We start from the raw sequence: 25026 nt of genomic DNA on the forward strand, positions 1-25026 counted from the left end.
TTTATGTGCGAAAAAAATAAATATTTTAAAATTTATCAATATGATTAAAGATATTACAAATTGAATAACAATTATTAACATTATGATATGGTTTAAAACCTAAAGAGTTAAGTATGTATAGCTGCAACACAGAGATTTTAAATTGAGATTACAAAAAAACCTATTTTACTTCGGGTATCTTTGTAGCCTCCTATTTTATGTGAAATAATAATTCTGCATTTTTGCTAGAAATTTTTTAAATTTTGACTAAGGCAAATAATCTTATCATATCATTCGGATACTCTTATGTCATAACCAGGGGGGGAGGGGCGAAAAATTTACCTCACCTTCGCAGAATTTTCGTAAATATAATTTTAAGCTAATAAAAAAATTCCCCCCAACATTCTCCTCGCAGCACAAAAAATGAATATATGTCATTATAAACCATATTTTTTTTTTATAAAATAAGTACAAACATTTCTTTTAAATAATAACTATAATAACAATTATTGAGAAAAAATATTATATTTTTAAAAATGTAAACCGACCAAAGTTCAAAGAAGGGACCTAAAAGAATCCCGTAAATCTTATGAAAAAAACATATCCAAGATTTTATCAATGCCGAAAACAATCTTCCTTAAACACGAAATATAGGGTAGTATACATAATAAAGGCATTTACCAGAGATCTGTAAATGTAATATATTTTTAAAAAACCCGGCCAGGCCGAAATTTTTTTTAGCGGCAAATGGTACATTTGCAATAGCTAATAATGGCGATTTAAAATATACGGCGCGGCCCTGGTATTTTAAAAAATAATCTTAGGCTACCCGGGGGCTTAGGGCCGGGCCTAAAGGTCTCTGGCATTTATATATGCGAAGGAATTATCGTTAAATCAATAATAATTTTAGCAAATTTCTTAATGATTTATGATTCGGTTTGTGTGTTTGACTGCAAGTTGAAAGTTTAAAATTACATATTCTTCCATCGGGGAATTATAATATAAAATAAATGGTTTAATGACATCAGAATCTTTTAAAAAGGTAGAAAGAGGTAAAGCGCTTATAGATTTTAATATATTTGCGTTTTCTTGGCAAAATCTTTTTTAAATTCATTTATCATAATATCGAAAATTAGAAAAGACATGACACTTAAAAATTTCCTGCTTGATCCAATATTAGCAGAAACGACGTCATCTATTCATTGAAAATGGTATAAAATTGATTATTTTTCTTAATTTTAACAAATCTAACGGAACCTTTGTTCTTCGGCCTAGAAACAATTCCGAAGGAGTGATACCTCTCGGTTGCGAGAGTTAAGATAATACAACTGAGACATATAAATATGTTTTCCAGCCTTTTTGAGCCAATTTTTAACAATTTCTACCATCCTCGCAGCTTGTCCATTCGAGCTGGGATGATACGGTGGAGCAAGAATGTGTTGTGTCAGTAACTCAGCACAAAACTGTTTGAAATCATCACTTATGAAGGCTGGACCTCCATCAGACACGATTATATCCGGTAAACCGAATCGGGCCCATAATTCCTGTAATTTACTAATAACAATTTTTGTGGTATATCCATGTACCTCTGCATATTCTATCCACTTTAAATATGATTCAAACACGAAAAAGTATTATTTTTTATCGAAATCGAAAAAATCAACGTGGTCCCTTTTCCAAAATCTAATTGATTTGATCCAACTACTGCCTATTAAGGGTCATAGCGGCAGACGAATTACAGGGAATACATTTCTTTGTTTTTTCAATATTATTACTGATACCAGGCAACCATCGAGCCCAAGATTTCATTTTATACCGACCCTGATGTTCGGCATGTAATAAATCTATAGTTTTACTAAGTAATTTAAAAGAACCTCCTGCCCTATTTCCTCGCATAATACAATCATCCACCACGGACAATTCTTTTTCAATTTTTTTTATAAAAAATTTACAGTTATTTTTCCACGGTTTCTCCCCGTTTAGAATAATTTGATCTGGCTCAATTCCTTATCTTTTAAAGTATTGAGTTTAAGATTTTCCCAATTAGTAGAACCGCTTCTTAACATATGGAAAAGAGAACAAACCAATGATTTCTCCTTATTCATTACTTTATTCTTATTTAAATCTAGATCTTCTTCACTCCTTCCCAACCTGGATAAAATATCAGGCAAACAATTTTCTTTGCCTCGACGATATCTAATTTCCACATTAAAATTTTCTACTAATAACAACCAAGGTTGTAATCGTGAAGATAACATTTCGATTATCCTTTTTGAATAATGAATTAATGGTTTATAATCATTACAATTTTTTTATAAGTATTTACGACATTTGATTAAACCAAAAATAACCGTTAACGCTTCCTGTTCAATAACATAATACCTAGTTTCAACTTTATATAAAACTCTTAAAAAAAATTACAAATGCGTTATTAAGATGTGCGAAAAAAGGTGAACGTGCTTCAAATCCATCATGGGTCTCGAATATTGCGAGTAAATTGCCACCGAAATTTATACTTATATCAGGGCCCAGCCATAAACCTGGCTTAAAAATATATCCGGGCCGTGCCACGCAATTGGTACTTCTGCTGGTCTATGACTTATATTATTATAGGCTAAACCAAAAGAGATGGAATTTACCCCTCCCCTCCCACTCCCTTAATACATTTTGAAAGTTTTCTTAAACATTGTTTTTAAAAGCTAATAAAATTATCTAGCTAGTCACCCCCTCCCCTTCTGCCCATTTTCTTTACTCCATAAATGAAGAAAAAATCATGTAATTTTATACAATAATTTTATTAAAAAATAAATATAAATATATATAAGTTAATGATTTGTATATTATATAAATATTATTTATTCGTTTCAAGTAAATAATAAAAATAATAATCATTTTTAATTCTGATAGAGAAATAATAAGAGATTTAATAACAGCCAATGCTATTGATTTAGAGGTGCACATCACCAGGGTCTATTTTTTAAAAATAATTTCGGTTCGGGCCTAATATTTTTTAAAAAAATTTGGGCCGTGTTGGGCTTTAATTTTACATGAAATAATTTGATATATTTTAAAATTCTTGCAAGAAACGAGGCGCTAATATTTCTTTTAAATAAATTCGAGCGAACAAATTTTTTTAAATAAATTTCGGGCCGGAAATTAGGCCTGATTCAGATCACTAATTGATATGTTCGAATCCGATTTTTGCAAAAAATAATAAATATTTACATTGTTAATAATTTTTGAAATATGGAATTGTAAAATAATGTATAAAATTTCCCTAGCTTTAACCCTACTAAAGTCTATATTTTTAGGTATAAATGTAGGAAGGTCCTCGCCTCTACTGTTCCAATATAGGGTTCCCACCGTGTAGAACTCAGGGCATCAATCAATATTTTTACTAATTTTAATAACCGAGTAATCAACTTGTTATGCTATTCAGAATTAGAAAGCATGATGCCTTCTAAAACATTTTAAAAAATTTGGTTGATTGAGGTATGCAGGCAGAGTTCAAGATAATGAGATTATCGCATAGCAATGCACATAACCATTTTATGAATATTGGAGTATATTTCATCGACTCACTCTTGAAAGATGTTCTTTCATAAAACTTGGGTCATCATATGCGCATGAGAGTTGGGCAGTAACGCGAATATTTGTATTTAAAATACTACGTAAAAATACTTTTTTATATCTGAATATTTAAAAAATATTTATATTTTAAATACTAAAAAATAAGAAGCGTACAGTATTTATTACGACTCCTTTATTTTAATACGAATAAAAATATTTTTTCACTATTTATAAGTTGAATTTTAATTGTAAATCAACGATTTACTAATTAAAATGTTAAATTCTTGACCCGAGTCAGCGAAAAAATTAATAACACTCTCATCCGATTGAAAATGAAGGAAAATATATATTCAACCAGTTCGGCGTTTTTTTATTAAACTATTATTTTATAATATATATATTTTTTACAGGGAACCTGTTACAACATCAACATCCTTTTTCTATATGTAATTTAACCATCTTAAAAGGCAATTTTTTTAGAATCACCAGTATAATAAATAATTTAAAGCTAAATGTAATTTATGCTCAACTAAAAATAACACAATAATAAATAAATGGAGCGATTTCATCCTCCATTTAAAAGTATTAAAATAATTATATATATATCCTAAATTTATCTATATTTCCTTCCAATTACTTGCCCATTTATTTTATTCATCAAGTTAAAGTTATGATATAAGGAAGACTGGCATAATAAATACATATGAATGAATATTTTATTTAATATAAATTATAATTTTTTATATTATTGAAGGATAGATAAACTACTTAATATTGTTATATATCATTTTACACATTATTATAACTCTGTGGAGACTATTTTCCTTATAATTTTCTGGTTAAAGATTTTTCAGAACCAAACATAGTTCTGTTTATTTATGTAAGATTAAACAACTTATTCATATGGAGGTAGTAGATAATAATATTTGACACATGAACATGGATATTTAAATTTATAAGCATAATTATTTAATAAGAGTTGTTAAAGTATCTAGATATAAAAATGTGGTATCTGTATCTAGAAAGATTTTTTTATTAAAGTCTCTGTATCACTTTTAAGATATATTTTGATATACTTTTATTTAACGCTTTTTTATATTAGAAATAAAAATACTTGAATGCAAAATTTATTTTCTTTTTTTTTCTTTTTAGATTTCACCTTTTCTGGTGGTAGAATATCTCTCCACTTTATGTTATTCATGCTATATCTTTTATCTAATTAATACTTCTTCATATTGGCTCTAACTTTATGGGCCCATTGTAGTTATGGCCTTCCTCTTTTATGTTTGCCCATCACTTCCAAATCTCTACCTTATTTCCTATATAGTTCATAGGCCTTCTCATTGTGTGCCCATACCACCTAAGTCTGTTCAGCATTATCTTAGTCTTAATAGGCACTACCTTTAAACTTCCTAGTATTCTTGTACTTCGCACCTTATCTTTGATACCCCAGCATTCTCATCTCCATAGTTTGTAAACTTCTCTCATCTAATTCTTTGGTTGGCCATGTTTCCGAACTATATAGAATAGTTGATTGCACTATGGAACTGTAAATTTTCCATTCAATTTGTGCAGGATTCTTTTGACAAAGAGCACTCCAGATAAAGATCTCCACTTTAACCACATTGATTAATTTTACTCTTTATTTCTTTCTCTACTGTGTCGTTTGTTTGTATAGTGGGCCCAAATATTTGCAGCTTTCAAATGCCGATATCTGCCATTCATTTATATCAATGCTCTCTGTTTCATCACCTCCTATCACCATATACTCCATTTTTTCTCTGTTTACTTTTAGTCCGTGCTTTTCTAGGATATTTATCCAATTTACCAACCTTTCTTCCATTTCATCCTTGGATTAGGCAAGTATCACAATTCCATATTCCACGGGACTGTTTGCAGTATAGACTGTGATAATACATCTATTACTGTTATGAAGAGAAGTGGGCTGAGAGCCTACCCTTGATGAACTCCCTCGGCTATTGTGATGCCTGCTGAAGCACCAGTTGTGCTACGGACCATTGTTGTATGACCCATATACATATCCTGTATTATTCTTATATATTTTTCGGGAATCTTTTTGTAGGGTAGCACCCACCATATAAGTTTTCTTGGGATTCTGTCAAAGGCCTTTTCTAGATCGAAAAAGACCATGTGTAACTTTTTGTTCTTTTCCCTGTATTTTTCACATTTGCCTAATTGTGTGGATTGCATCAGTTGTTAATCTTCCAGGCATAAAGCCAAACTGAGTCTCTCCTATTTCGATTATGTCTTTTAACCTTTTTTCTATGATTTTTTCGTAAAGTTTAAGACAGTGTGACATTAGTTTTATGCCCCTGTAATTTTGACAATTGTGTGGATCCCCTTTATTTTTGAAGATAGGAACTAAATAGCTCTGCCTCCATTTTTGAGGAATCTCTTCGTTTCCTAATATTTTATTGTACAGATTTGTGGGAAATGTATTGCCATCTCCTAGTGCTTTAAGGCTTTCTATATGTAGGGGAGTGGGTTGGATTTTCCAAAATTTGAAAATAAAAACAAAAGATGACTACAAATTTATTTGTTCAAACTAAAAAAAATATATCCTCAAATAGTAGCTATAACCTCAAAAAACACCTTTTCTAATAGTATTTTTATTTTATAAGAATGCCAACAGTTTTAAAGAGATGGATCATAATAATTTTGGTATAGGGGAGACTACATCCAAAAGGCCAATTAATTTAAAGTTAAATTGATTAATAATATTACACATGCTAATATTTCCCAGGCTGATAAAGTTATTGTCAATTTGTAATTGATACAGCCAATGTCATTGGTTAATAATCCAAAATTTACCATGATGATTAAAACTCTATCCTCTGGTACAACAATTTTTTTCCGCATAGTGATTGAGATAGCACATACTTTAGTTAGAACCATAAAAACAACTTCCACTAATAATTTTTTTGAAATAAGGGATACTAATATAATAGGATATCTCCTAGACATCTTTTTTAAATCTAAAAATACATATGAGTATTTTTGATAATTTCTAAAATCAAAAATAATATAAAATTAAATATTGCCTTACGCTCAAGTGCTAGAGATTATTTAGTGTAAAATTTATAGTCACTCTAGACTTGGGGATTATATTATAGAAATGATTTTATTATTAAAATGCAACAAAATAAATAAAAAATGAATATTACCATAATAGTTATTTTTATTACATAAATTATAGTCTTTTTACATAAATTTTTTATAATCAAAGCTAACTATATATAAATATGATTATTTTTATGTATTATATACTATGCAATTACATTATAAGCAAAAGATAAAACAAATTTATTTCTAATTTTTTTTATAAAATGTAGCCTAAAAAGAGCTACAAAATACCTTAATAAATTGAATGATAAGAGAGTATTCTGAAATTATTCAAATTGTTATAATTTTGAAGGCTATAAAATATTTTTAAAATAAAAACCTAAAAAGATATCATTATATTTAAAAAAAAACAATTAATATAACTTAAATATTACTATTTTTATACCATTTACTATGCCCAAGGGGTAATCAGATAGTAAAATATAAATAATATATTCAATTCCACTCTATATAATTCATATGATTACTTGATAACAACGATGAATATATATATATAGACAAAAAATCATATAATTAAATTATTTAATTTGTATATAATGGTAAAGTTTATATGCCAAATTATAAAATAATAATAATATTAATTCAAAATATAAGAAATAAAAACAAATTACTGCACAATGAGAATCTATGAGGGTTAAATATAAAAAGTAAATTTTAACAAAATGTATTTAAAACTTTTGTGCCAAATAATAAAGAATCTTTGAAAACTAGAGTATCTTAGAAATAAGTATCTTATTTAAAATTAGATATATATATTGAGTACTGCTCAACAAAATTTTAAATAATTTATTATATTTTTATGAATAATTTACATTTAAAAATAATAATTTCAAAATTAGTTTACTTAATTTTATAAGAAAAAGTTGCCTTTTAACTGTTGCCCATAAACTTTTATAAAATTAATTTCATAATTATTGTTTTTTTTATAACATTGTTTGCTAAATTGTCTAAACATATCTTATTAAAAACATAATAAACATTCTAACTCATGTTTAAAAATTATTCAAATAAAAATAAATTATTAATTACATGAAAAGGTGCTGCAAATATTTTCGATTCCAGTTCAATTTAGAAATATCGAATTCAACAAATCATACGTTTTTATTATTTTACATTTTATAATTGTATAACTCTAACTTAACAGCTGTGCTATATTGCAAAATAAGGATTCGAATGTTATAATTAAATGGTTTGTAATATTCTAATTTTAAACTTAAAAGTTAATTAAAATTTAATTAATAACATCGCAATAAGATTTTTAGATGCATCTAAAAAAATACATATATAATAAAATATATTATTTCATAAATATAATAAATATATTATTTATATGCATATTTTTATTTTAGAATTATACATTCCATTTTATTATTATGTAAAAATTGTTAATTTTTAATAAGGTTATATTATATGTCAAATAAAAGAATTTGAATAGATAATTTTGGCAACGTTAACGTTATGAACAATATTCTTGGTGAGATCATAGTGGAATTAGAATGATTTAAGTCATACATATCAAATTTGAAAAATATAAAATAAATTCTGATTTCATTTGTTATTATAAATGTTAGGAAAGTTTGATAGATTAAAAAAAATTATCCCGTTAGATCCAGAATTAAGGTTTGTTTTTATCCTATTTTGATAATCATATTATAGAAAATATTAAAAAACAAGCTTTTCAACGGAAATTTGTTGATTTTACATTTGTGGAAATAAAACAATATGCGAGAAAACCTATAACTGACAATTCGTTAATAAACAGACTTTACTGGGGGGCCAATTGTAACTATAGTAAGGATGTTGATAAAGTATTGAGAGATTAATCTATGTGCCATAGATTTACCTAATCTTGAAAGAGATGTTTGGGCTCAATGTCAGATGGGTATAGAAGAAAAATATATTTCTTTCCATATTATACTCAAACTTGCCCTTGCGTCAGGAAGCAGATAATAAAATGATAAGGAAGTTGGACTCAAAAGTCGCTATAGTATCAGAACAATATTCTAGTTGCGATAACGGGTATAATAAAAGCAGTAATAATTAAGATAATTATATACCAAGATATTACAATAATAGATTTGAGAAAAGAAAATTATATATAATTAAAAGAGTTAAAAATAGGTTTCTACGTTGTAACAGAATACATGAGGGAAATGATAGTGTCATGCTTTTAAGAGATATGTTTTAAGTGCAACAAGATAGGCCATTATGGCGGATGTTGTAAAGTTATTTTAAATTATGCTAAGGAGGCACAGCATCTACATGGCAAGATTTTCACTGGATGAAAATCTCCCTCAAAAACATATGCTAGAAAATTCCCATCGCCTTCTGCGGCGATATTTCCACATTATTAACTTACTTCACCTTTATAATTATAATGGTACTCCCTTCATAAATTTAAAAAGAATAACTTAAATTTTTTTAGCTTTACTAACCAACTTCAAAATATTCTGAATATAAAAGAGTTCTTATTTAAATCATGAATACAACTAAAAACCACCTCATTTACAATGAATGCCTTATTATAGTATATATATATATATGTTTGGCATGAATATGAGTTTGATGAGAATGTTAAACCCTTTTAAATTACTTCAGTTTTCTTTAGAAAATAATGTCCATGAATGTATGCAATATATAGATTTTGTTGATTATTCAATATATAGATTTGGTCGATGATTATCAATATTTGTAATAAAAGAACTATAACCTTAATATAGTGGAACACCCTGCATTTTTAAATATGATAACAGCGTTACCCGCCCAACCCTTGTATCAATAATATCTAAAGAACAAAATATCATGCTAGCTAAAATAATAACCTGTTTAGCCCAATGACATATAATATACCTAGACTGACGATTCATTCATTAAAATGAATAATAAAGAGTCGTTAAAAGCAAATCAGCTGTACCCACCATTTTGGTAACCTATAATAATTATTTTCATGTTAAAAACTACTGTATATTTTCTAATTTTTTGAAATTAAAACATTTAATTCTTTAATAAAGCTTGCATCAGATATACGAATAAATTAGGCTCTCGTTTAAAATTTTAATAATAATTACTGTAACCAAGATGTCGTCTCCAGATGATTTGCATTGATGTACACTTTTAATAAATAAATCGTCAGTCTAGGTATATTATATGTCATTGGTTTAGCCAAACAAACAATTCTTTGTATAAAAGCAGATTCATGGTCTATTTTTTACATAATTATTGAATCTATCAATTTGTTAAAATATATTATTAGTTCATTTTTAGGCATGACTCTCCACTGGTAGGATTCAGTCACTTTAGAAAGAATATCGACATGTTTAGCTTTCCAACGGCTAAAACATACATTTAATATTTAGAAGAAACAATTTTAACCTTCTCAAGAATTAAAATTACATAAAGTCTTCAACTCTAATCTTTTATAAATTATAATAATGCGCCCATTGATATTAAGTATACAATTTTTTATGGTATTTCCTTTTTAATGAAAAAAAATTCACCTATTTTACAAATTTTTAATTAAATCAATTAACTCGTGGATTTTTTTTCTTACCTATTTATAGAATATACTTACGACTTAATAATATAGGTATATTTATATCTGGATTATAATGGATATACTAATATTTATAAGGTATAGACAAATTAATATTTTAGAAACTGCGATTTTGTTTTCGGTGTCCAACTACTACATGCCATAATTCAAGTTTGGTTTCATCGGTAGCCAGCTCGCATTCCATTTTTTAATCAATACCCAGATTGATGGGTGTTAATTTCCAACCAGATTAGAAAAACGATGATTCAACCATCGTATTGATTATTTGTGCGTTCTTCGTCGGATAGAGTGCTCTGATTCATGTTCCAAGTTTCTGGAGGAAATCGATCAATTCGACTTGTCTGGGATTGAGAATTGCTTCTTGTGACCCCCCCCCCCTCTTGATACTCCATTAATATAATTTTTAACAAAATAATCAAGAATATCCTTACCATTGCTCGGAATAACTGATCTCAGGAATGCCATCATTTCATTGCCCATATCACATAAAGGAACAAATGCTAAACGGTCCATTATGCCACAAAGAAGCTAAGAGATTTATCGGTCCTGTATTGGCTCTAGCTTCTGAATTTTTCTATGGGTACTTTGATACAAATGGTAAAAGTATCATCTGATTACGATGTGATCCCCTAATTGAAAAAATAAATATAAATAATTAAATATATAAATCATACCAATAATAGTTTTAACCGCGCTTATAGCAGACTTTTCGAAATCTATGTTTATATATAATGGATCAGGAAATAAATCCCTTTCCTGACATTTAGATGTTATTTCGAATATTTTTTCCTAAGTATTTTGCCTTTTTTCGGAGTACACAATAAACAGCGATAAAATAGTGTTTATTGAAACTTTAATGACATATAATTTAAAATAATTATATAAAAATAAAACAACATGATAATTTTCAAAACTTAAAAGCCTTTTTATTCGATTCGATTTAAATAAATTTCTATCTAAAAATTATCTCTTGAAAATTAATATCTTGATTCCAATATCAGAATTTAAATAATTCTTTTTATATAAAAAAATAAATTTAAAAAAACTATATTTTGATTGACATTCATTAAAAAATATATTAGTATTCGAAGTATTCAGTGGCGTAGCCAGGATTGATCCATGGTGGGGGGGGGGATTTGAAAAATTTTTGGGGGCTTCGCCCCCAAACCCCTTATCAAAATTTGCCAATATTTTGTGTATTATACCCAGGCCAGCATAAATATTAAAAAATATTAGAATTAAAATTTTTGCCAAATTTATAATTAATAAGCGACTGAAAACATTATTTTGAAAATGTTATCAATGTTTAGTAAATTGTATATTAATTCAATCTATTCGATGTAAAAAAAATTTGCCTCCCCCCAAACCTTCCAATTTTATGATCAACTCAATATATCTTATTCTATGTTAAAAATAATTATTTTAATTAAATTTTTGCATATAACAATATTTTGCAGAGATTTTATTTATTATTAACTTTATTTATTTAACTATGTATTTATTTTAATAATATATAAAAAAATAAATTTCAAAATATATAAATTTTAAACAGATTATTATATTAAAAATTGAATGTAAATAACTATATTTTAAAAAAATAAAATTGCAATAAAATATGTAATTCTTGCTAAAAAAATACAATTTAACAATTTTATTTAGTATAAACCCTTTATTTAACTATGTGTTTATTTTATATACAAAAAATAAATTTCAAAATTAGAAATTTTATACAGATTACTATTTTAAAAATTGATTGTAAATATCTATATTTTAAAAAAATAAAATTACATTAAAATATAAGTAATTCTTGTATGCAATTTAAAAAAATATAATTTAACAGTTATATTTAATACAAATGATAATATTATATAAATAATTCTTATTGTAGGTGCAATACTATTATTAAATATAGTATAAAAATATCATGACTAAAAATTCATTATAATTAAGTTTTACATATAAAAATTTTATGACTAAGAAAATATTACAATTATATGATTTGAATTTATAAAGAGAGGTCTACTTTTCTCTGAGATTTGGCTAATTCATCTAGAATCAAATTTTTATCTAGAATAATCTCCTTATAAATATTTAATAGGGCTAATCCATTTAAACGGTTTTCACCGGTGCTATTTCTTAAATAGGTTTTTAACCTTTTCAAAGTTGAAAAAGACCTTTCATTAGTGCAGGTACTAATCGGTAAAGTAGCTAAAATAAAAAACAATGTTTTGATATTGGGCAGGGAATCTAAAGTGCAATTACACATGGAAAGGGCCTGCAAAGCATTTATAGGTCTCAAAGAGTACTCTATTCTGCCAAGATTTTTATACCAAAATTCGACATCACAAAGTAACTTATCATACGACCCTAATAAATCATCAGAATAAAACTCTGAGATGTTCTTAATATCCTCTCGCGTTTCAAGTGTAATCAACAATTCAGACTCAACCGGCAAAAGAAAATAAAAGCTTTTTAAAATAAAATTGTGACTTATAAATCTTTCCTTTAATTGAAATAAAAATGTATCATAAAGTGGAATAAAAATGTTATATTTTATAAAAATCCTCAATCGTAGATGCATCAATATTTGAGCGATTGGATTGTCTAGAAACTACTCTAGGTTTAAAAATTTTAATCCCAAACATATTAGCGATCTCCTTTACTTTCTCATATATTTCGTGAAATTTTTCATCCACATTATCTCTGATATTTGTTAATATTTCAACAATATCCTTTGTCCTATTCATAACCTCCCTTAAATCCAAATCAATTTTTTGTAACATTTTGCTAAAATCATATGTATAATTAAATAAAAAATAAACACATTGAATTGAAATTAAAAATTGAGGCTTCGTAATAGCCTGTAAAAGATTTTCCGCATCTGCGGAATCTTTTTCTTTGCGTAATATGTATGATTCCAGTGCCGCAAAAATAACCTCATATAACTCGATGAAAACCTTCACCGATTGTTGTCTTTCAATGAATCTTGTGGGACAAAATCTTTTTAATTTTTTTTTTGAATTTTTTGAATCAATTTCATCGAACGTTTGGGTAAAAATCTCCCTCTTCTTGGGTGGGGTAAAGAAGTCACAAACCGACGATATTGTTTCTAAATTTTGAAAAATATATAAAAATTATATAAAGATATCTATAATACATAATAAAATCTAATAAATTTCAATTAAATCAAAATCTTTTTACGTAAACTGTTCCGGATGTCTCTAATTTCACTTGCCTCAGTTATCATCAAATTCAGGCAATGTGAACTGCAGTGAACATAAAGAGCTGTGCTATAAAGCTCTCTACTGGACCCCTTTAACATGGCCACTCATCGAGGGAGCTCCATCGTACCTTTGGCCTCTCAGTAGATTTAAATTTAAATCCAGGTTTTGAAGTGATTTAATAATTTGATTAGCAGTCATTTCTGACTTAGTGTCAGGTAATTCAATAAATTGAACAAATAGTTCCTTCATTTTATAATTACCTGATTCCATATCAATAAACCTTATTGCTATGGATAGTTCTTCAATATTACCAATATCGGAAGTTTCATCCGCTAAAACACTAAAAAATGGTGATGCTTTGACTTTTGAAGAAACTTCCTTTAATATAAACTGATTGCATATTGATATTATTTCATTTTGAATAGTGGGACTTAGGTAAGTAGCATTTTTAGAGGAGCTTTCAAAAAGCTTTAGGTAGTTGTCATTATTATTACATAAAAATTTCAATAATTCCTTGAAATTTCCTTCATTGTGAGAAGGGGATGTAAGTGTTAGGGGGCCAGGAGATATCCTATGAGCTCTTAACGCCAAGCCCTGCCTCCCTAACCAAATGATAGCATCAATAATTATAATTATTCTTGATCGATTTTTTGTAACAATATCAAAATTTTTTTTATTCAATACATTTGATATTTATATCTTTTGATTCATTGAGATTTCTTTTAAAGAATCCATTATCTCACAGGAATTAAGATGATATTTATTTTTTTGATGATAATTAAAATTTTCGAGCGCATCTTTCCATCTTGTGTACACCTGACTTACCAATGTTTTGAGTTTTTGTAACCCATTTCCAGCATATCTTGGGGAAAATATGACGCAAACTTTACAAAATGCGTCCTTTTCATCGGCTGAGTAAGCAAGCCACTTATATTTGTTAAGCCAGGATGCTTGAAAGGTTAAATTTCTTTTGCCCAAGGGCAATGGAAATTTATAACATTTGTCAGGTATCCAAATATTTTCAACAGCTAACAATTTTTCATTATCATTTTTAAAATGAAAATTTAAGTAAAGTGAAACATCTTTTTGAGAACGGTGTGGTGTTTCTATATTTTTTTTTAGATTTTAAATGATATATTTCAATATGAATTTCAATGTTAAGAGCTGAGCAGCACAAGAAAAAAATCTGGATTATAAAAAATGTATCTCAGATAGATATCAAAGTTTCTTAATAAAAATTTAAAGACAGATACAAGTAGAAGGAAATTACTATAAAATATCATTACCAATTTTAATTAATATTTTTATATTTGTAGGATGATTTACACTCATGGAAGTGAAGAAGGTAGTAATATTTAAATTATGAAAATAAGTTCCTAAATATTATAAGCTGCCCAAGATTGTATATACAAAAAATTTTAAGAAAATAATTATGTTCTTCACAAATAAATAATAAAAACTGTATTTTATAAACTTTTCTAGTTTAATTGGTAATGATAAATCATCTGTATCTAAGATTCATTTTTTCACAACAAATCTGTATCTAGATTATTTTTCTGGAGGGCCTGCCCAACTCTGTTTGTATTGTAGATACAAGTTTTCAATACTGCTCAACTCTGTTTGACTTATAATGTACTACCTTTTGCAAAATAACACAAAAAAATGACTAACTTTAAAATTATAACTAAGTATCGTACATTGCAAAATTTTAATAACTCAAAATGAAAATAGTATAATTTACAAATAAAAAAAATGGAATTAAAATAAATACTATACCATCATTTGATGATTTTCCAGCCAAATCAACTGATAGCTCACATGCTTTTGTAACACATAATGTTTCTATTTTTAATTAAAAAATATTAGAAATTATAAATAATTTAGAATATATACCATCATTTGATGATTTTGTAGCTAACTCATCATTGGTTTTCCCATGGAGATGGAGTGGTAATGGTATGTCTGGTATTTCTAATTGCAAGATTTAAATAAAAGATATTGATAATACCATTACCTTCGAACTCAACTGATGGCTGATTTTCACTAGCAACATCCATATATATTTCTAATTCAAATTACATAACTTAAATTTTATAAATAAATTAATATATACCTTTTTCTTTTTGTTGTTGACAAAAAATTTTACGGATATCCATATTTAAATATTATAAAAACTTAAAATTTACAAACAAAACAAACTATCTAAATAGTTTAAATTTAAAAGTATATATTTAATAATTAAATTTATAAATATCTAATTTAACTATGCCAAGCCAGAAAATATTTACAAAATATCTTTATTGTTATTTAATATTCTAATTTAACTATGCCAGAAATTATTTACAAATACAATATATCTTTATTCTTATTGTTATTTTCAATACTTCTCAACTCTGCTTGGCTTATAATGTACTACCTTTTGAATAACACAAAAAAATGACTAACTTTTAACTATCGTACATTGCAAAATTTTAATAACTCAAAATGAAAATAGTATAATTTACAAATAAAAAAAATGGAATTAAAATAAATACTATACCATCATTTGATGATTTTCCAGCTAAATCAACTGATAGCTCACATGCTTTTGTAACACATAATGTTTCTATTTTTAATTAAAAAATATTAGAAATTATAAATAATTTAGAATATATACCATCATTTGATGATTTTGTAGCTAACTCATCATTGGTTTTCCCATGGAGTGGTAATGGTATGTCTGGTCTTTCTAATTGCAAGATTTAAATAAAAGATATTATAAATAATACCATTACCTTCGTCATCTGAGGATACAACGAAAACCAACTCAACTGATGGCTGATTTTTACTAGCAAGAGCAACATCTATATCTATATATATTTCTAATTCAAATTACACAACTTAAATTTTTATATACCTTTTTCTTTTTGTTGTTGACGAAAAAACTTACGGATATCCATATTTAGAAATTATAAAAAATTAAAATTTACAAACTATCTATATAGTTTAAAAATATATATTTAATAATTAAATTTATAAATATCTAATTTAACTATGCCAAGCCAGAAAATATTTACAAAATATCTTTATTGTTATTTAATAAATTTAACTATGCCAGAAATTATTTACATACAACATATCTTTATTCTTTTATTGTTATTTAATATTTTAGTTCATATAATTTATATATATTTTTAAACGATGTGATCATTTAAAATTAAAACTCCTTTTTTTATAAATATATTTCATTGTGATATTCATATTCATATTCATATTGTATTATATATAATATATTATCTTATTTCTCTAAATTGAAACCGTTTTTATTTTATAAAAAAAAAAATTAAAAAAAAAAATTTAAAAAAAAAATTTCCTTTTCTATGTGGGGGGGGGGGGGTCGACCCCCCCCCCTTGTCTACGCCACTGGCAGTATTTAATTGAACAACTGCGATACGCCCACCCCTCATAATCCCAGTGCATATACTTCATATTTATCCATTTTTGTAGTTTGGGGCATTGGTCAGGGCATTGATCATTTCTTTTGTCATTTATCGAATCGTACCTTTGAATTTTATCGACTTTTGACCTGTTTTATGGTTCATTTTAGAGACCTGCAAAGTCGTTCGGGCCGGCCCTGGAATTTTATTAAAAATAATCGAGTTCGGGCCGGGCCTGATTTTTTTTAAAAAAGTTCTGGCCGGGTCTGATATTTTTTAAAAATATTCGGGCCGGGTCAGGTCGGACCTTGGAATTTTTTTTAAATATATCTAAAAATATCAATTTTATATTGAATTTTTATGTAAAATAAAATTATTTGATTTTATTTTTTGAAACTAAACGACATATAACATATCTCTTTAATTTTGAGTAAATAAAAAAATTAATTTCTATAAATAAATTCGGGCCGCGCCGGGCCGGTAAATTTTTAAAAAAGAAATTACGAATTCGGGCCGAGCCGGCAAAACTTTTTTAAAAAAATTTCGGGCCGGGCCGGGTTTGAAAAATTAGGTCCGATGCAGATTACTAGTTCATTGTACTATTTAATTGAATTTTGACATATGAAATATGGATTATAATACATGTATTTATATGTAAATTAAACTTTATGGAATATACTTATTAAAGTCATTTATAAGGTAAACCATTATATATATTATATTGAATTCTATCCGTGCTTTGAATATAATTTATTTTAAAAGGCTTATTCGTATAATTTTGTTTAAGAAATTCCTGTACATTTATAATTGTTTTATACAAAAAAAAACCATGAAAAATATATACTCTGATAAGCGTTTCCAGGGGCGGACTGGGAGGCTAAAGGTCCCATGAGTGATTTCGAAGAGAGGCCCCATAGTTGGGGACTTCGCCTTCTTGCTGGCCTATGGCCCGCTTTTATCCGGCCTGCGGCCGGGAATTATAAGATTTTATTTGAAATATATTACACTAAATTAAAATTTAAAATAATTTTTATATTTTTAATATTTATGTATGATCCATTTAAAAGAATTACTCCTCCTTTGAGTTGAATCATTATTCTTCGTTAATTTATCAACTTTTGTGATTATTACATATATTATTTCATTCATTTAATAGCCGACAACAAGTCAGTAGTAAATAAATGATTTAAATAATCTTCCCATATTTTTTATACATGGATTTTATATCATAATTCTTATTATTAAAATCAGGGATGTGAAGGTGAACCCTTCGACAAAAAAAAGGGTCCAGGTGCGGGTTCGGGTCCAGTAATAAATTTAAAAAGGACCCGGGTCCAGGGCTCGGGTTCAGGGAACATAAATAAATCAAAATAAGACTCTTTTTTCCTTCATTTTTATTATAATACAATATTACTCATAATTCAAAATGAAATAATATATATTTTAAATATTTTATTCAATCGCAGAATCATGATATCTTTTAAAATATCATCCTTAAGTTTTCCACGTTAAATTTTACAATATATATTTCAACGATGAAAATCCACGTTCTACCCTTACTCCGAATAGATTGTCATTTTTATAATACATAAATTATTGAACTTGTGTCGCCGGTACACCCATGACGATTCTAGACAAGGTATATTCTGGATATATTGAAGAATTTTCCTTCAGAATTTTAACATATTTTTATCTCTATTTATTCTCTTAACTTCTGAGAAATTTTCTATTAAAGATACAATAGATATTTTATGCTCCTTTCTATCTGATGATAATTTAATTATTTTTTTCTCTATCTAATAGTAAAATTTCCAGATCATATATATTGTTATCATTATCATTGTTATCGCTACAACCAGTAGATATTGTCGTAGCCTCCAATATATTGTAAATAATAGAGTTAAGGGTATGCCATAAATCCTCAAGATGGTCTATAGCCATTTGTTTTTGCTCAATACTTAATAAAACTTGATACCGAGGGTCTAAATATATTGAAGCATATACAACACTATTTTGTAAATATTGTTGCTATCTAATTTTCATATTCTCTAATACTTCACATGAAAAAGAACTTGTAAATCTTTTTAACTTTAATCGAAATCTTATCCATATGCCATAAAAATCCGATAAACATAACGGTTCTGCTTGCAATCTTAATGTAGTTATTTTTAAAAGAACCAACATACTAGTAAGGTCATTTATTTAATTCCAATCATCTTCTGACAAAATGACATGCTCTTATAATAAAATAATTACAGAAATCTTTAAACTTATTAATAGCTCTAGCATCATACAAATAGAGGCCCAACATGTTGTGAAATCTAATATTGCTATTTGCCTTCTCATTTGTAATATTCTTACAATTGTGGGAGTTCTTAAATATTTTACAACATCCCTTGCTTTATCAATTATAGTTTTAAAGTGATTATTTTTTAGGGAATCATTAATAGCGAGTTGTAGCGTATGGGCTGCACATCTGATACAGTATATTTTTGTGGAGAAATCTTTTATTATCTCCTGTAAATCAATTTCACTTATGTCCTCATAATTATCATCATCATCATCTATATCATCCATTTCTTCCAGTGAACATTCTAATAATTTGATTGATTTTACTAGATTAGCACCATTATCCGTAGTAATTGTATAAACGTTTCTTATAGGTATATGAAATTTATTTAATGTTTCTAATATCATTCTTTTTATATTTTCAGAAGTTGAACTCTCTTTAATCTCCTTCATAGGTAAATTTCTTAATATTATATTATTTCCTTTTATATACTGTATATTTATTCCTAGAATATTTCTACCTAATCTTTGGGCGGAATCAATTTTTAATGAAATTAATTTGTTTTTTGTTTCTTTTATTATTTTTGCTTGTATTTTTTTCGATTCATTATAAAATATTATTATTTACAAGAAAATAATTTGGTATCAATATCAATCTCTAAATAAAATGAAATGAAGTCCAGGAAGAAAAACGAAAGAAAAACGCGAAGATAAAATAAATCATTCCACGAAAAAAATTAAAAATTTTATATTATTTTTTAAAAATAATATTTTAACATTATTCTTTTTAAAAAAAAATTTTATGTTAAAATTTTTTTACCCTGAACCCTTGGACCCTCCACTTTTTATGAGGGTCTGGGTTGGGGTTTAGCCATAAACGAGGGTCTAGGAGGGTTCAGGGTCCGGGTCCGGGTTCACATCCCTGATTAAAATTTAATTCTGATTCGCTTTTTAACACTTCATTTTGGTCCAACTTATAAAAATCGTAAATTACCAAAACAGAAAAAGAAGCAGAATTAGAATGAATAACTGTGTTATTGTTATACTAAATTGCTAAATAATATAATATGAATATTATAAGAAATTATTGAACGTTTACTTTTAAATCGGTTTTAACATTTTGAAAGAAAAGGATTTGATGAGATTGTGATTAAGGTTAAATTTTCATAAAGGTTAGCTTAACAATTTTCTCATTTACGCAGATATTCAATCTCACTTAATTTTATTTCTTCTAATAATTTCCTTTCTACCGACATCATTAAAGCTTCTAAATAATCCTGTCCAATATTTTCTCGGAGTTTATTTTTAATTTGCTAATTCTTTAATAATTTACTTGTGAAAAGATAAAGCGAATAGATTATATTGTATAAAAATTTTATATGCAGATGTATTGTATCGGCATAACGTCACATATACAATTTGTTTGCATTTTATATTGCATTTGGATAAAAAATCTCCAATGCAACTTTCTTTCATAAAATCTTAAAATTCTTCAATTTCACTGTCTGACGTGTAATCACTATGAAAGATGAAATTTTCTGTACTCTTCTTCAAGTCAATGAGTAAATTGCTATATATTCTAGAGAATGAAATTGGTTCTTCTCGCAGTTTATCGGTATCTACCTTTGCTAATAAAGAGATTCTTTTCAAAGCCTCATTGTTATACCTTTCCTTATCAAAACTTATAGGATAAAAATATTGAGCATTAGTTATTAAATGTTATTTTTCGAAAGTCTTTCTGTAAAACTAGTTACTATCTAATCAATGATATCGCGAAACACTTCAATTCTGTAAATTTGAAGAGGGTCATTTGGACGTTCATCCGAGCATTCCTCAAAACACGTCATCTTTTTACGACTAATTCTACTCTGCGGTATTTCAGTTTCCATGCATATGTCATCAGGTATCATCAAATCAGCCAAATCTTTACTGATTGATAATACCATATTTGTAGCTTCCATATGTATTGAGAGAAAATTTATAGAATTTAAAGAAAATTTATATCATCAACCATTATCCAGGCAGTCAAAATGTCTAAGTTTTTTGTTTGTAAATATGTTGATAAAGGCCCAATTATTTCAAAAATTTGCAAAAAGATTTGTGCCGTTAGGAGGGTTTTAAATGCATAACATTTCTAATAAAGCCTCTCGTTTTGGCATAAGATTTTTCTTTATATATGTAAGGCATTTATTGTAGTAGATATTAGTGCATCTTTTCCATTAAACATCCAAAAAACCGCTTTCTCGCGTGCCCACCATCTTGTTTCCCCAATATCTTTGTATTCACATTTGCATTCGTTCACCATTCTTTTATAAGATTCATTAAAAATGTCGCAAGCCTATTTAGTAATCCAAATAGATTTTTCGCCTCGAGATTACCACATGTGTCGCACAAACACATAAATTAAGAATGTGGCTATAGCACCAAATATACTGTCGGTCACTTTTTGCTTAATTTGAGTTTGCAAGCCACCAAATTCACTTCTAATGTTAGCTGCACCATCAAAAAATTCTCCAATTATATTATTTAATTGTAGCCCTTGTTTAGAGAAACAGGAACTTAATAAAAAAAACCGTGAACAAATTGTAGCTTGATCATGCATGCTTATATCTTGAGTGCTGTTCATCTGTATGCTGAATCTTTTATTTCCTAATTTTTCTTTAATTCGCTTTCTAAGCGTGTATAGAATTGTATCAATAACCTTGCTAACGGTCGTCTTGGATAATAAGGTAATTAGAACCTCTTCCCTTGGAATGCGCCTGAGAGTTTAAGTTTTTCCATCCTATGTTTGCTTTTTTGAATGGCTTTATTTAAATGATCATTCAGGATTGGATCATAATTAGGTAACGTATCAGTTCTGGGGAATTTCCATGATTTAAACTTGTATCTTCAAAATTTAAGGTTTCATTACAAAGAACCTCTATATGGCATATTTAGACACCCTAATAGCTTAACAATTTCAAATATATATTTTATTATATTACTTGAAATCTGCTTTGCTCTTTTAAATAGAAGTTTATTATTATCTTGTATGCTGTTATCACTGGACGCCTTAACAAAGTATTCCACTGTTTGGATATGAACAGTTTAATTTTCACGAATTTCAAAAGCCGAATATATATGTTTAGAATTGGTACACCCTTTGAAAATGAATTTTCATAGCAAAAGTTATACAAATTGAGCAGTAAATAGCTTTAATTTTATGACTAATTATAGCAACTGAAAGCCACTTTCGTGGTACTTTATCTTCCGTAACTACTCTATAATACAAACGCGATGTATTTAGTATCAGGTCCACAGGTTGGATTGGATGTTGCTATAAAAAGGCAAGTTTTTGTGGAATTGTTGCATTTGAATGAAATAAATTTGACTTAATTGGTGAGATCTTTTCGTTTAAATTTGCATGAAAAGCCAGATATTCAATTAGATTTATAGATGTAGGTATTTGTAAAGTAGATAAAGATGAAGTTTCATTTAAAGTTAGGGATAGAATAGGTATGCTATTATCATTTGAAGGAAATGATATTGGAATATTTTGTAAAATTGTATTATCATGTAAAGGTAAAGAGAATCTGGAGTCTCTGAGCATGTTAAATATGCTAATTTTTTTAAATTTGTGGTTTGAGCATGGGAAAAATCAGATGTTATATTAGAACATGAACCAAAATTTATAATGGGTGAAGATACTTGTAATAAACATAAAGATGGATGATTTATTTTATATTTGATTTATGTGGACTTTTTATGGTATGAATTACAATGTCAGACAACTTTGTATTATTAATCTTTTTTGGAGCATAAAGGAGAGTCTAAAGAAGTTTCAAGAAATGAAGATGTTTTTGATAAGTTTGTAGTTGTTATACTGAAAAAGGACAACTTTTGCTGTTTTGGATTTTCACCAGCTATCTTAAGTTCTTTACAAGATTCATCATGAAGTATTTCTGCTCCACTTTTGTATTTTCCTTTTATACTATATATTTATATGCATGTTAATATAAAAAATATAGATTTTAATTTAAAATTTATATTTAATAAGATAGCTATCAAGATTGTCTATATATTTTTTCTTTATATTTAATGATCTACGACAGATGAAATGTCGATGTTATGTTTGAATGATAAGATAATTAATAATCAATATATTTTAGGTAAAGATTCCACTCTAGTCCAGAAAAATCCGATTATGTGTGTGAAACAAATATGCATTTTAGTTAGAAGGGGGGGGGGAGGATAAATTTCTGGGTTAGAATAGTTAATTTCATTTTAACTTAAGATAAATAAAATATGAAAAAATTATAAATTATTTTTATGGGGTTTGGATTTACTTGTGTTGTTTATTATTTTCATTTTGGTCCATTAATAATAATGTGTTTTCTATATATAAACATCAGAGTTGTTAAAAGATACTTTTTAAATGGATCTAGATACAGATACATAGTCTCAAAAGTTATCTAGATACAGATACAGCGTCTAAAAAGTTATCAAGATACAGATACAATTTTTATTATGCTCTTATAGGTTTGCATAAAGCTAAATTAATATTATATTGTGAAAATTCATGAAATGAGCTAAAAAATTTATTAACGCGATATAACATTTATCAGAATATAACTAAAATAATGATTTTAATATAATATATGATTAAATAATTATAAATAATTATTAGATTTCAGTAATAAAATATTTTCAAAATTTTGATCATTTAGGCATCCTCGTTTATCTGTAAAGATATTTTTAGAAACACTAAATAGTCTTTCCACAGGGGCGCTTGAAGGAATTGTAGTGTTATATTTAATAAATAACAATTTTATATCAGGGGTATTCTTTGAAAATGCTAAAATCTCTACATTCATTTTATAAAAAATTATTTAAAATTTGTTGATTATCAAAATTTAAATCATTATTAGAAATTATATCTGCTGTAGGGTACTGAAAAAAATCTGAAATTAAATTATTTGTTATTTTTGGCAGGTTATTTGCTTGCAGTCAGTTGATGACTTTGATAATTCACCAGCTTATCTTTGTATCAATTGTTTTTTTTATTAAGATTTTCTTCCATTTGCAACCATGTCCAATCAAGTTTAAAAAAAGGGTGGAGCATGGTTGCTATAATATTATCAACTTCAAATAAGGTCACAATAAACCTAGAATTATTAAATATTTTTAATTTATTATATTAATTTACCTATCCTCAATCCCTTTAAGTAAGGCATCTAAGAGTGGTAAACAGATGAAATAAAATAAATTTTACAGTCAAATATTTTTATTTATAATAAAAAAGGGGTATATAAAATGTATCTTAAAAAGTATCTAAAACAGATACAGATACCTCTAAAAAAATATCTAGATACAGATACCTTTCTAAAAAATCTATCTAGATACAGATACTACATTTTTATATGTATCTAGATACTTTAACAACTCTGATAAACATAAACTTTAAATAAAATGAATGAATTTTTTTTATAGTGCTTATAATTCCACCAGATAATTAAATTAATATTAAATAATTATTTAAATTTCTAATATTTAAAAAAAATTTTGTATTAAAACACATTTAGATTTTATGCCAATTTAATTTTAAAAAAATCTTTTTTCTTTACTAAGGAGGCCCCCAAATTTGTAATTTACTAAGGAGAGGCTCTCAAATTTGTAAAATCTAGGCCCCGTGGGAGATTTTCCCACTAGGTTTACTGGCCAGTCCGCCCCTGAGTGTTTCTACTTATATTTTAATTGAATAGGTAAATATAATAAAAAAATTTTAACAATATAAATATACATAATAAGCAAAATAATATAAATAAAGGGGAAAAAAATTACATTCATTTAACAATTCCAGTCACATCACTTA

At 27.0% G+C, this 25026-nt stretch overlaps 2 protein-coding genes across 5 annotated transcripts in view; both read right to left on the bottom strand.

The window, feature by feature from the left end:
• Window positions 1-7806, bottom strand: part of LOC135927903 (uncharacterized) — a 44089-nt gene extending 36283 nt beyond the window's left edge. For all 4 annotated transcript variants that reach the window (XM_065464150.1, XM_065464151.1, XM_065464148.1 and 1 more), the window contains exon 1: window positions 7723-7806. The gene's annotated coding sequence lies outside the window, so the exon portion shown is untranslated. The remainder of the gene's footprint in view (window positions 1-7722) is intronic.
• Window positions 7807-13548: 5742 nt separating this feature from the next.
• LOC135928650 (52 kDa repressor of the inhibitor of the protein kinase-like) lies at window positions 13549-14330 on the bottom strand. The gene is made up of 2 exons (XM_065465106.1): window positions 14318-14330; window positions 13549-14072 (listed from the first exon to the last, which is right to left on the bottom strand). Exons 1-2 carry the CDS (start codon window positions 14328-14330, stop codon window positions 13549-13551), a joined length of 537 nt encoding a protein of 178 aa, XP_065321178.1.
• Window positions 14331-25026: the final 10696 nt, after the last annotated feature.

This window comes from Gordionus sp. m RMFG-2023, chromosome 4 (assembly GCF_954871325.1).
Source record: "Gordionus sp. m RMFG-2023 chromosome 4, tfGorSpeb1-WG-v2, whole genome shotgun sequence".
Taxonomy (NCBI): Eukaryota; Metazoa; Nematomorpha; class Gordioida; order Chordodea; family Parachordodidae; genus Gordionus; species Gordionus sp. m RMFG-2023.